The 13969-nt window shown below is 40.9% G+C and overlaps 2 protein-coding genes across 2 annotated transcripts; one reads left to right on the top strand and one right to left on the bottom strand.

The window, feature by feature from the left end:
- The first annotated feature begins 385 nt into the window (after nt 1-385).
- ric3b (RIC3 acetylcholine receptor chaperone b) lies at nt 386-4706 on the top strand. The gene is made up of 7 exons (XM_012840060.3): nt 386-730; nt 1138-1355; nt 1604-1685; nt 2624-2717; nt 2802-2947; nt 3464-3733; nt 3842-4706. The coding sequence occupies exons 1-7, from the start codon at nt 619-621 to the stop codon at nt 4003-4005; spliced, it is 1086 nt and encodes a 361-aa protein (XP_012695514.2). The 5' UTR covers nt 386-618; the 3' UTR covers nt 4006-4706.
- A 372-nt stretch (nt 4707-5078) lies between these two features.
- On the bottom strand, nt 5079-9083 carry psma1 (proteasome 20S subunit alpha 1). Its single transcript, XM_012840091.3, has 10 exons — nt 9003-9083; nt 7946-7990; nt 7751-7852; nt 7402-7505; nt 7121-7209; nt 6938-7008; nt 6710-6839; nt 6515-6594; nt 6312-6416; nt 5079-5353 (listed from the first exon to the last, which is right to left on the bottom strand). Exons 1-10 carry the CDS (start codon nt 9003-9005, stop codon nt 5318-5320), a joined length of 765 nt encoding a protein of 254 aa, XP_012695545.1. The 5' UTR covers nt 9006-9083; the 3' UTR covers nt 5079-5317.
- Between the last annotated feature and the right edge of the window lie 4886 nt (nt 9084-13969).

Here is a 13969-nt window from a genome sequence, read left to right as displayed (position 1 = left end):
TTTTTGAAGGTATGTATGGACATGTTTCTGGGACCCAATTCTATGTATTCATCCTGTTCTACTGAAAGATATCTGCAATACACATACAAAGTTGCTAGAGGGCGCATGCAATAGTTCCCTATTAATAGGCAGCAAATGAAGTGGTAACAATAATAAAATGCATAGGCCTGGATTTGTGGTAAAACAAAATGCTTTGTAAATGTCGATGGTGGTAATGAAATGTTTCTGTTCAAGTGTTTTTTTCTTTTCTTGAACAACAAATGTAGTCTCATTTAGGTCATTGTTGGTCCCACCAACATGGCCTACCGAAGTGGGCTTCATTTTCAGAGGCGGTGCTCACTACACAGCATTTATGTCGAGGACGTTGTTGGCGCTCCGTTTCGACGTTCAAATTCTGCATTCGGTTGGTCAAGACTGAACTGTCTTCTATCCTATGACAGGCTACACTGTCCCACATAGGCATATCTAGGCTATTGATGCGCCTATGTAGGAAACGGTGCGCAGATGCATTTGCAGTAGATGTGTAATATAGCCTTAGTCATGTAAAAAAAGGAGAGGAATATTCAATTAATTAGTTAAGATTAAGTATATAACATTTTTTATATTCTGAAAACGAAAATGTCGATGTCAACATTTCAGAAGGTTACCCTTGTATCGTGCCTAGTGCTCTGCGTTGCACTGCTTCTTCCCAAAATGCTTCTGTCGGGAGGCAAAAAACAACAATCGGAGGGTAAGATTTTCAATAAGATGCCTTAATCAGTGACCTTACACTGTACTTGTTTTTAACAATGTAGTCTATAGCATACATGATTAGCCTAGCCTCTGTCGGTGCCCAGTTCATCCAGCGGGGACCTTTTTTCATTGTGGCATATTTACTGTGGCTTGACATGTTCAGTATACCTGCGCTAACGAGGAATGGCAGGATATTAAATACCTCGCATAGGCAACTCCTCCGTGCGTTAGGTTTCAGTTAACCAAAAGGATGTTCAGTTGGACATGCCGTCCTACCACTTCAGGCTGAATGATTTGTATTCTAGTGGTTTTAGATTCTGTTTGTCCAGTTTCTTGATGATTGGTTTCTTTAATCGTGTTCACGAACCTGTGCTCATTGCTCAACATTCGAATGTTGCATGTCAGGTGGACAATTCCCACCCATGGCACGAAGTCAGGTGGCACCTGAGGCCCAGAGAGGTAGCGGGGCACAATCCTCTCGCTCACACAACTCTGAAGCTGTTGCCCGTGCCAAAGGTGGAGGCACAGGGGCCGGACTAGGTGGCAAGTCGGGTCTCGCAGGACAGATCATCCCCATCTATGGGTTTGGGATTCTTCTTTACATTCTTTACATCCTCTTTAAGGTAAGACACAATGGCATGCAAGTATTGTTCAAATGGGGAAACTTTTTGACAAATCTCAACAAAATGTTAAATAGGAAAATAATATTTTGACATAGGTTAAGAGTTGAATGGCGTCTTATTGTGACAGTTTTTAATAAAGGTGTCAGAAATAGAGCAGATCATTGCAATGTTGCCATTATAAGGATAAGATATTCCAATACAAAGCATATTGTGATATTTTGTATTTTTTGTCTTTGTCTTTTTTTAAGATAACATCAAAAGGGAAAACGTCTAAACCGCCTGAAAGTAGATTTTCTACAATAAGATCAGAGAATATGAAGAGAAAAATTTGTAAGTTATTTTTTTTCTTCTGCATTTATTATCTGTTGGTGGACCAAACTGTGTATTTGATTTTTTAACATATTCCTTCTTATAATCACTTCTTATTATCAATTCTGGTGAAAAGGCCCCAAGAAAATTGATTGAAGTGTTAAGTATAAATGTGATAACGTGATAGTTATTGCTCTGCTTTGACCTTGAAGGCACAATGTAGTTACTTAAAACTGGATGTGTTTGGCTTGCTGCTTTGATAAAAGAATCTAGATCTCCTAAGTTAAGAGGCTTGAACATAGTAGCTCCTGTTTAATCTGCATTACGTTCATACTTAGTAAATTAGAGGGTTAAGTTATGTACTGTCAGGAGGAGTTTATTTAGTGTATATATAAAACATGGCTGTTTTCTTAGTATCGTAAGATGATCTTGTGAGATGAGACTTTAAATGATCACCTTTTCTTTTAGGGGCCCTTAACATTTTGAATAGCAGTCCTCTGAAAGTGGCTGTGCTGATTTAGTCCAACCATATCTGTTTCATGTACACTGTTTGACTGCTGCACTAGTCAAATACAATATTGAGTCATTGAAAGTCCTGTGGAGACAGCATAATCCACTGTCTTATTTGGGGAAACATGCATGACCCGATGTGAGGGAAAACCTGCAAGAAAATAATTGTTGACTGTATAACTGTCTTGATTATCCATTGGTTACCAGATTGTTTTTACCTGCTAGGCACAGTAGCCTATTGTATTCTGAAGTCTCAAAAGCTTTGTAGTTTAACTTGAAGTTCTGCTGAGATCCTATCATCTTTTTAGGATCACAGTATTTCTCTGTCTGTCTGTGGTGTGTTCACTTAGGTTTATAGCAGTAGTAATCAGTCAGTCATAGTGTGCAACTTGTGACACTTGAATCTACTTCCACTATTCTTTTCTCGTTCTTCTTTCACTCCTCTCCAGCTGACTTTGAGCTGGCTCAGCTCCAGGACAAACTGAAAGAGACTGAGGAGGTGATGGAGGAGATTGTTTCCAAGGCTAGCGACAGTCCAGAAAGGTTTGTTCTGGGTTTTCTCTCTTTTTATCCAATGATCCACTGGCTCACACACTAACCGGATGCTCTCTTCTCTGCCTCTCTCAGGACAATAAAAGGAGTGAGCACAGTTCAGGAGGTGGAGCTGCTGCTTCAGCTTAAGGAAATCACCCTCATGATGAACAAGGGCAGCCTGCTGGAGGGTATTACTCCTGAGAGAAAAACAGAGAGCTCATGTTCACAGCACTGGGAAGGTACCGCACCTTTTTTATTGCAACAGATATACTTACATACATACTTAGTATATTGTCAGTAGTCAGGACCTCTTAAAGGGGCGACAGTGGTACAGTAGGCAGTGAAGTCGTTTGGTAATCAGAAGGTTGCTAGTTCGATTCCCTGTCGAAGTGTCCTTGAGCAAGACACTGAACCCCTAATTGCTCCTGATGTGCAGTGTGCCATCAGTGTAAATGTAAAATGTGTATACATTGTAAGTCGCACATATGTAAGTCGCTTTGGATAAAAGCGTCTGCTAAATGTAAATGTAAAGGATAGTCTGTTAAAATCAAAATCAAATTGGGTTTCTGTTTGAATTTGGAATCTACTACTCCCAGAAATGTAGCACTGAACATTTCACATACTCACCAGTCATAAGCACATATAAAAAGCTCTGTATTGGCATTTTTGGTGTACCACAAAAAAGGGCCATGGATTGGAAACTGGAATTGAGTGTATTTGCAATAGATTTTCTCTTTTCAATGGGTTTATCACAGAACCAGAGTATCAAGAAGATACACAACCAGAGTCGGAGGGTGGGTGCTGCCATCATGGGCACTGCCATGGCTACCAGCACATGGCAGATGAGTGGACCGAGAGGCCAGAGGATGGGGGGATGACAGACCCACTGAAGGAGGATGAGGCTGAGAGGATGGGCGGAGTTGAAGACATAAGTCCTGGGTTTACTGAAGATGGCACACATGGAATGGCTGATGCTGATGACATGCTCAGGGCGAACATGGGAGATTATCATGACTGTGCTGTAAATGGGGAGGAGAGGGAAGAGTTGATGGAAGATGAGGAATTTAACGGTGACAATGAGGTGCTGGAGATCAAGCAAGTCAGAACGGATGATTATCGTGACTGTGCTGTAAATGGGGAGGAGGAGAGGGAAGAGTTGATGGAAGATGAGGAATTTAACGGTGACAATGAGGTGCTGGAGATCAAGCAAGTCAGAACGGATGAGGACTGCTCAGTCTGGACGTCAGTCCACTCAGAAAAGAACTCCACTCAGCTCAGGAAGAGGAACAAGAAGTAACCAAAGAGGATCAATTGACTGATTTAAGTTTTTTTTAACAGACCTTTCATCATGCATATACCTTTAATGCTTTCCACTTTCACTGTCCCTTCCTTATCTTGATTCACATTCACGGCATGCTTGTGAACACATAGGACAGAATGTAGTGTTTTCTCATGCTAAGGTATGTGCCCTTGTTTTGGTGGTAATATCAAGCTTTAAAATATTTTTTGGTCATGTTTGTTATTTCATTCATTATGCTGCCCTGAAAAGAGTATGGGTTTACTGTTGTTCATGAAGAGACCATTTCACCAAGGGACACCAACTCAGGGCTTGTTTTGACATAATGCTTCCTGAAGTCATTAATCAACAGTTCTTTTCCTTCTGCATTCTTAAAAATAGGTTGACCCACAACTTTAAAACTACTCATGCACAAAGAATGATTACTGAATTAATACCTCTCATTAAACACTGTACATATATAATTGTGTTTAACTGCATCTTTGTGTTGTTCTCAACCATAATACAGGTAATATTAGCTTTTGGCAATTTCTCAGTCTTCCTACATATGTAAAGTAGGAATTCAGGTCTATATTTAATGTGATGTGAATTATTTTTTCTTTTCCCACATAATCACCCATACATCAACTAATGAGATGTGCATTTCCTTTCCAAGCACAGCGAATTCTATAACATTACTGAAATAAATCTTAATACCTTAATCTCTTCTTGCTTGTTGTGTTGCAGTCAAGTTCTCCTTTTGTATAAAACTGCAATAGGCAGCTTTCTACCCTCTCACCAGCAGAACTGTCATAGTGCACTTTTTCATGACAAAACCATAAACCAACTCTTTAAACAACTAACAACTTCTGGAAGTGCGTGTAAATCCCTGACACTGCCAGAGCGCTTGTGTTACGGCTCATTTGTCTTATGAATGGTCATCCACTTTAGTAAACATCAATGCAATAGGTGTACTATAGTGTACCAATACGTCCTAAGAGTTTTTTGTCTGTTGTGTAAACATTGTCTTTGAAAAAGGTAGCAAGACTACAGGCCGTGATGTAATACGAGCTGAGCCACACAATAAACATGAATCAGAAAACAAAAACTTTTAATTGGTTTTGAAACCCCATGAAGATAGAAAACAGACATCCTACGGTCAGTGTGCATAGAGCACAGATGTAAATGTTTTATATATGGTATTACATTACAGCTGTTTGCTTGCAGTGACTCCATAGAGCAGCAGCTGCTGTGGTTTGGTAACTGAACCGAATACAGGGCTGCTGATTGTTGCTCAGCAGCTCGACAGAATCCTGGCTGCTGATTGGCCACCTCAGTACACCATGGGCTCGTCGGCTGGTTGAGCTACCTGCATCACACAAAAGGTGCACTGGTTAGACAAAAAAAAGCAACTCATGGCCTTCATTTTGACTGCAACTTATAAACACGGAAAATATAAACACGCATTGCAATTTACTGCTGTACAGAGTCCCTGAGTCAGTGTTTTGCTTTTGTTCTGAACTGTGCTGGATATGGTCAATGTGCAAACTGAAGGTGGTGATCAGGAAAACCAAAATCAAACGCACAGAATAGAGATGACTGACAGGCTTTGTGAAAGGACAAGGTTGAGTAGGATGCTTGCACTTCCCTACCAGAGAACTCTACTGTAATCTTTATAGCCTTGAGTCCACGGAAGTCTAACTCTACTGGCAAGATGATTCCAGTCAGGAAGTGTTCCAAGAGTTGGATCAAACTGATACAGACCTGGTCTGTAACTTGTTATTTGATGAGCAGCTAAGCGAAACTGAGGAGTAAACCAGGACTGGACTCCCTTGGGGAAGCTGTTCACACTTGTTGGGAGTCAGGGTGCTGGACTGTTGGGCAGCAATATGAAACCACTAGCTGCTCAAATGCTTCTTAAGCTAATCAAGTGCTTAGCTGCACGGGGGCCCTCATTGGTTGTAATAATCTCCATGTGACAGTCCTAACTGTGACCATACTGTACGGAGGTGACCGGTCATATTTTCTTTGTGGATGCTATTTTGCCTTTAGACAAAGTTTCTGTGACAGAGAATCATGTGCAGTACAAGTCTTGCAATTAGCTGTGAGTAGGCTTCATTGATCCTGAACCATAACTCTCATATTAATCCAGGTTTTACTACCTATGCCTCAAATCAATCAACAGATTAATAAAAAAACACTGGGAGAAGACTGGCAAAAATACTACTGACGCCAGACAATGGGATGTATGGCATTACATTTCACAACTGTTTTCCAGAATCTGCAAAAGATGCTGAATGCTTATTCAAACTGCAGAAAAACATCACCTTTCTCTGTGGCCTCTCCTCCAGACCCTCAAGGAAGGGTGCAACGACATCGTCATCAAAAATGGCGAACTCCCTCTCTTTCCCCACAATGCCGATGGAGACATTCTAGAAAGGTGAATAAGGCGAGAACATTTACTCAGCAACTCACACAGAGAACTTGAAACACTAGAAGGGTGAAACGGTAATCTAACTGAAATTCGAACCTTGGTGGTGAGATCCTGTTCTGCAGGCAGGGTTTCCCGCAGCGCGCGAAGGCCATGCTGCACAAGATCATTCAGCTCACCTAGAAACAATAAAGAGCGAGCAACTCTTAGTCCTACTGGAACATGCACAATTCACATAACACACCATCACATTACATTTCCCCGTTCAAAAGTGTGTTTGGATGCATCGCTCACAGTCCAAGAAGGTTTCCATGTGTCTCTCTAGGTAAGTGCGAGCTGACTGAGAGCGGGCTCCAATGGACATGGCTTTGCAGTCAAAGTAGTTTGCTGAGGGACAGGTCTGGAAAATATGGGGCCCCATGTCCTAAAAATGAAAAATGAAAATTAAACCTTTCTGCTCTGTGATTATGATTCAGCCAATTTAGTTTCTGCATATCGACCTCTACAGCATGTAGCCCTTACATCATAGCCTGCGATAAGAAGTCCCACTCCATAGGGCCTCCTCCCGTATCTTTGTGTGGGAATCTGAGTTTCTGGAGGGAGGGTTAAAGATCATAGATCTGTCTAGTGAGAGAGGATGCTGGCTGACAAAGCACTCAGACACAGATGCAGAACAAGAAACTCTTTACAGGATGAAAAGGATACTGCTTCCAATAAGTGTAACAAGGCGGGACACAGGAAGGGGTCGGTCAAACACAAACCGAGAATCCAAGCACTCTTGTCGCATGAAGTTACTGTGATGAAGGAGAAAAAAAGGCAATGACTGAGCTCCCGTATCAAAACAACTTCTAAGTGAAACAACACTAAAGTTGAGCACGCACTTATATTCACTGGTACTTAAATGGTAATTAGACCCATTGTCTCAAAATCCCCTGTGGCAATCTCTACTGGTTGGCCTACAAGTTAAGGAGAGAAACAATTCCTACCAGAGAAGCCTGGCATCTGCTGTCAGTCCAGCGATGGAGATACCCACATGGTTATCAACATGAAGAATCTTCTTCTGATGGGCAGCAAGCTCCGACTGAGCTCTCTATGAATGCAGTATACAAACAGATTTCAATGGCTGCATGTGCCATACACTTCATACAAATATATGTTCGCTATTTTGGCAGATGCTTTTATCCAAAGAATCTGAAGTCATGTAAATATAAAATCTTAAAAGAAATGTTGAAGACAACACTACATATTAATTGATGTAATTGCTAGTATAGTAATCTTAGCATAATAAAGAATTTCAGTAAACACAGAAGAAAATATTTTTAGAATACTGTGTACCTTCAAAGCAACCAGAACTGCATGGGTGCGTGATTTGAGTCCTACTGTGGCAGATCCTTGCTTTACTGCCTCCATGGCATATTCAATCTGATGAATGCGTCCCTAAGGAAAGACATCAACATACATCATATTACGTTTAGTGACCTAGTCACAAGAGAATATTGGCAAAAAACTGCTTATTTAATTTAACTTTACCTGAGGACTCCATACAGTGACATCATTATCGTACTGGTTGCGGAACTGAGGGAGGAAAAAATACCTCTCAGAAAAAGATCGTCTAACACAATATCCATCATTTCAAAATAGGCTTCCACTATAACTTATAACACAGGAAACAGTTCACTCTTTGTAATGCATACAATTATAGTTTAGTGATAGTGGAATATTAATACGATCATAACTAAAATGAAAAATGAAATATAATGAACTAGCAAAGAGTTAAATATCACCTACTTAACTTTGTGATATGGTTACCTAACCTCACTTGTCTGGCCTCAACCACTGCCGGGTGTTAAGAGTTTTTTTTTTTTGCGTTGTTATAGACATTGACTGTCAGCATGTCAGTCAGCGAATACACCGTTTTGTAAATCGAAAGTAAGTGTCCACACAATACTGACATTAGCGGATTAGCTCGCTAGTTACCTATCTACTTACCTACAAGCTAATTCCCCCTTTCTTTCCAATACACGTCTTTCTGATCTCAGATGTGTCCATCTACTCATTGAAACTGTTTCATTCAACTTAGTATGTCTGCAATACCTAAATAGCAGACGTTCGCATCAAGTTCTTCAAGCACTGAAACAGCTAAAGTTAACGACAGCTAGCTAGCTAACAATAGCCTAACGTCATTGGACATGCAGGCTAAACCAACTAGCGCGGCCGCAAAATGTAACCATCCAATTAGTTGGGACTGCGGAAACGTTTTCATCCCAAATAACTTCAGAAAAGATAATCAAATCAAAAACACAACAGGTGATGTGCACTAGTTTGGACCAGAATTGAACGTAGGAGTGATACTGCCACTGACTAGCCAGTCAGTTTGTGTGAGTTGGTTTTACGCTTACTCACGGTATCAAGCTAGCATTGGCTAACGTTACTTTTAGCCACATATTTTGTATTGTCTATGACCAACAGATTAATCATACAGAGCTCCACTAAGGTGTTACTACAGCACTTAAATATCAAACATAATCCCATTCCCAATAACATGTGAAATGGTACAATGATTAAAACAGCATCCATTCATCCTCACCATGTTTGCCTCTGAATCAGCCGCCTATCCAGAACAACGACGTTAGCAATCTATTTCTTTTCCTTGAAGTACAGGAAACACAATGGATCTCCGAGCAGACATGTGCATCGATAGCCGCGCAAAGCAGTAGATTGATGCGAAACAGGTTTGATAACAGTTGCTGTAAGACACCGGGAAATATTAATGCCGTCGCATTTGTGAGACCTCACAAGATCTCACTTTACTCGCACGAAATAAATAAAATAAAAAGGACACCATAAGTGATCTCGCAACGGCTCATGGAGTAAGGGCCTAGATCTAACCTAACTTTGGCAGTACTTTTCGGAGTAGCTAACTTCAACTACGATAACATACATCAAAGCTTAAAATTTTTTTTTAGACCTAGCATCTATACAGGCCTAATCTTCTAAATTGCATTTATTATGGTGTTTGTAGGTTACACGTGCTAAGTGTCAGCCGAATCAGGCCTACAATGTCCCCAATCCCATCGCAACATTCTGTCAGGCTCACAGTTGACCCCATGCTCAGGACTGAGCTCCACCTTGCAGCAGAATAGACATCCCAGATTTAAAAAAAAAATCTGAATGGGTTTTTAGAAATCTTGGCTTGTGAAGGGTCAATTTGGTCATTCGTTTTTCATTTTCAAAACAAATACCAAAAAAAAACGTTTTGTGGGTTTGAGTCCAGTGTGGGACGGCATGGCTTTCTCACAATGTAGGTTTCACAACAGTGTCTTGCTGTTTTCAGCATTTATCATGGGGAGGTAGAAGAAAATTCACTAATCACCCATTAACTGAGATACATACAAAGACAAAACAAACGTCACAATATTGCTTGAATAAAAAAAGCTATCTGTTATGGGTGAGCTAAACAGGAAGAATGAAGTGAAATAAAGATATTTTGTGTTTCAAGATTCTGTTCTGTTCCAAATGATTATGTTTTTGACAACAATAGACTAAAAGTCTTATTCTGAGTGAAAATTAAAGGAACTAGTTTGTGGATGGGCAGTTGAAAGGGTGTGAAGCAGTAGCCTACCTGTGAGTTCTGCAATTTACGACCTGTCTATTGAACATAAGGATGAATGTGACTTTTTAACAGATATATATGTATATACAGTGGGGAAAATAAGTATTTGAACCCCTGCCGATTCCGCAAGTTTGCCCACTTGCAAAGAAATGCGTGATCTATAATTGTAATGGTAGGTCTATTTTAACAGTGAGAGACAGAATATCAACAAAAACATCCAGAAAACTGCATTTTATAACAGTTATGAATTGATTTTCATCGCGGCAAATAAGTATTTGAACCCCTAGCCAAACATGACTTAGTACTTGGTGGAGTAACCCTTGTTGGCAAGCACAGACATCAGACTGTTCTTCTAGTTGGTCACCAGGTTTACACACATCTCAGGAGGGATTTTGGTCCACTCCTCTTTGCAGATCCTCTCCAAATCCTTAAGGTTGCGTTTTCAATGGGAGGGAATGAGGTTCACGCCCAATATTCCACGGTACATGGCCCCATCCATAGTCCCCTCGATGCGGTGGAGTCATCCTGTACCCTTGGCAGAGAAACAGCCCCAAAGCATAATGTTTCCACCTCCATGCTTGACGGTGGGGATGGTGTTCTTGGGGTCATATTCAGCATTCTTCCCCCTCCAAACGCGGCAAGTCGAGTTGATGCCAAAGAGCTCGATTTTGGTCTCATCTGACCACATCACGTTCTCCCAATCCTCCTTAGAATCATTCAAGTCTTCATTGGCAAACTTCAGACGGCCCTGTACATGTGCTTCCTTGAGGAGGGGGACCTTGCGAGCGCTGCAGGACTTCAATCCATTACGGTGTGGTGTGTTTCCAATGGTTTTCTTGGTGACTGGGGTCCCAGCTGCCTTGAGATCATTTACAAGCTCCCCCAGTGTAGTTCTGGGATTATCCCGCACGTTTCGGATGATCACCGATACTGCACAAGGCGAGATCTTGCATGGAGCCCCAGATCGAGGGCGATTGACAGTTGTTTAAAGTGGCTTCCATTTGCTAATAATCGCACCAACAGTTGTCTGCTTCTCACCCAGCTGCTTGCTGGTTTTGTAGCCCATTCCAGCCTTGTGCAGGTCTACAATCTTATCTCTGACGTCCTTGGACAACTCTTTGGTCTTGCCCATGGTGGTGAGGTTGAAGGTGTGTAGTATGATTCTTTGGACAGGTTTCTTTTATACACGTCACCAGTTGAGATCAAGTGTACCTGGTTAGGCCTAATGAGGACTAATCTGTGTGCCTCGTGGGCCCATAACTGGTCTGTGGGAGCCAGAATTCTTGTTGTTTGATAGGGGTTCAAATACTTATTTGCCGCAACAAATGCAAATAAATTCATAATCATAATCATAATCATAATTGGATTTATTGCATTTTTTCTGGTGTATAGGTGCATACAGTAAACATAAAAACATACAAACACAATAAGTACTACACATAACATAAAACATAAAAACACAAATAAGTACTACACATAAGAAAAGTACTACACATAAGAACCAAAAAACACAATATATACGATACAAATATATAAACAATGAATATAAAAAAATTAAGTGGAAAGTAGAATGCAAAATGCAAAACAGGAGTGCAATGTGAATGAGCAATGTGTAATGTGCAGTGTAATGTGTGTTAATGTAACACAGACTTGGGGTGTGGGGGTGGGATAAGAGTCCAGGTCAGGTGGGGGTCCCGGGCCTTGTTAATAAGGCCAACTGCAGCCGTGTTATAAACTGTTATATAACTGTTATAAAATGCAGTTTTCTGGATGTTTTTGTTGATATTCTGTCTCTCACTGTTAAAATAGACCTACCATTACAATTATAGATCACGCATTTCTTTGCAAGTGGGCAAACTTGCGAAATCGGCAGGGGGTCAAATACTTATTTTCCCCACTGTATAAGCAACAATATGAGACTCATTGTATATAACTATACATGGTATTTATTTAAAAGTTTAGAAAAATATGTATGTAGGCCTATATACATATAAAATTATGGATTATTAGTGGAAGGTAACGTTTGAAAACAATGCTAAATGTACAGGCCATATAGGACTACTCTAAGGGGGGGCTGTCAAATATTTGAAGACAGGTTCATCATGGGTTGGTGTTATTTATCAAAATAACCACTAGAGAGCAGTATTAACCCAAATATAATACACAACCTTGACTTTAGAGACTCAAGTGCTGCTTACATCTCCTTAGATGGTCTGCTGAAATACATCTTGATGCAAAAGAATGACAAAATTGTCAGGGTCTGACAGAACTCAGAGGGACATTCCACACAATGGCTTGTGTGTTTTCAGAATAAAACACACAAGGAGTATTTCATTTTGTGTGGAAAGAAATGTTTATTGTGGCATTTTGCCATGCTTCTAGATTGAATGATTATATATATATGTACTAAACTATGTACTATATCTGCAATCCTATATTGTTTGATCTACTGTACTATATAGGCTCCTAAATGGTGAGACACTTGCGCATGAGGAGACACTCCTGCTGTTTAATTAGTGGAGTGAAGCAGAGCACATAGATTAAACCAAGGAAGTGTTTGTCATAAGATGTGCCGCAAACCCTTCCAGGGAATGATGTTGCTATTCATAGCACCCCCACCACAGCAGTGCAGTTTGGGGGTTTAAAAAAGGAGGAATATTGAGTGGCCTCACTGTTAATGATATTTGATGTGCCCATGGTCAGGGGTGGGAGTGTGTGTGAGTGTGTGTGTGTGTGTGTGTGGGAGGGTGTGTGTATGAGGAGGGGATGGTTGGTAAAGAGTGTGGGGGAGGGATGAATCAAAGTGCTTTGCTGATGACGGAACCTGCACCTCTGCCAAGGCAGTGGCTGCGGTGGCGTCGGCGTTGGGCATTACATCAATGCACCTCCTTTGTGATTGAGATCACGGGGGTTTTGCTGAGCTCAGCACTTTGGCCGGCTTCATTTGAGTCTGCCAAACGGCCTGCTTTTTAATTTTTCAAATGGAGAGGAGCCTGAGTCACTGCGCAGGGCTACTCCAGCTTCGCCCGCTCTCTTGCAGCCGCAGCCAGACAGAGGGAGGGGTGGGGTGGTGAAGCCGTTATTGGAACGGGCGCCTTTAAAGGATGGTAGCATGAAGGAGTGTCATAAGTGCGTGTAATAGCACTGCAGCAGGTGGGTGTAGTCAACAAGATGACACAGCGGAACTCTCAGCTATGGCAGACAGAATGGTTGGTGTTGAGCACAGGGGTTGGTGGGACCCAAGATACAGACAGGTCTCAAAGTCTGAGTCTGACCATTAACCCAAAAACTATTATTACATCTTTTTTTTAATTAATATATCAACCAAACGTGGAACACTTTGTTCATAAGCATCAGCAAAATGTTACTCTCAAAAATCATATCACCATTGTACGAACAACTGCCTTAAATCATATTTTATTTGCCAATTTACCACTTTTTGATGTATGTGTTTTGGAGGTAAATGGTTTTAGTATCACCCTCAAAATTCAGATGGATATATGGACACGTTAAAGACAGATAAACACACACCTTACGCACTAGCTGCCTAGGCTATCCACAGTGTAGTTTAGTGGTCTGGAGTGGCCCGTCCTGTGAAAATGTAAGGCTGTATAGCCAAAAGACACCAGTTAGCATGTTAGCAAGCTTTTATCAGTGGCAACTGTGCAAGCTTTTGGTATTCCTTTCGACCAGAACTCCTCACTGCTGCTCTAACCATCATTTAAATGTTATTTGAAAGGTTCAGCAGGATTTTACAGAATTTTAACATTATCCCAACTCTTTCAGAAAATACCAAATAGAATGCAGAGAATGCTCACAATATGTTTCACATTTTTCCAAAAATGTTTATTGGGGTTGAGTTTTGGTCATTGTGGTGGGAATCTTTTCCTTTACCAGTTTTCTTTTTTCCCCACATTAATCATTTATCTCAACCCATCATC

This window comes from Clupea harengus, chromosome 3 (assembly GCF_900700415.2).
Source record: "Clupea harengus chromosome 3, Ch_v2.0.2, whole genome shotgun sequence".
In the NCBI taxonomy this organism is placed as follows: Eukaryota; Metazoa; Chordata; class Actinopteri; order Clupeiformes; family Clupeidae; genus Clupea; species Clupea harengus.
The sequence above is the reverse complement of the archived record's forward strand: the minus strand, read 5'-3'. Positions and strand labels throughout refer to the sequence as shown.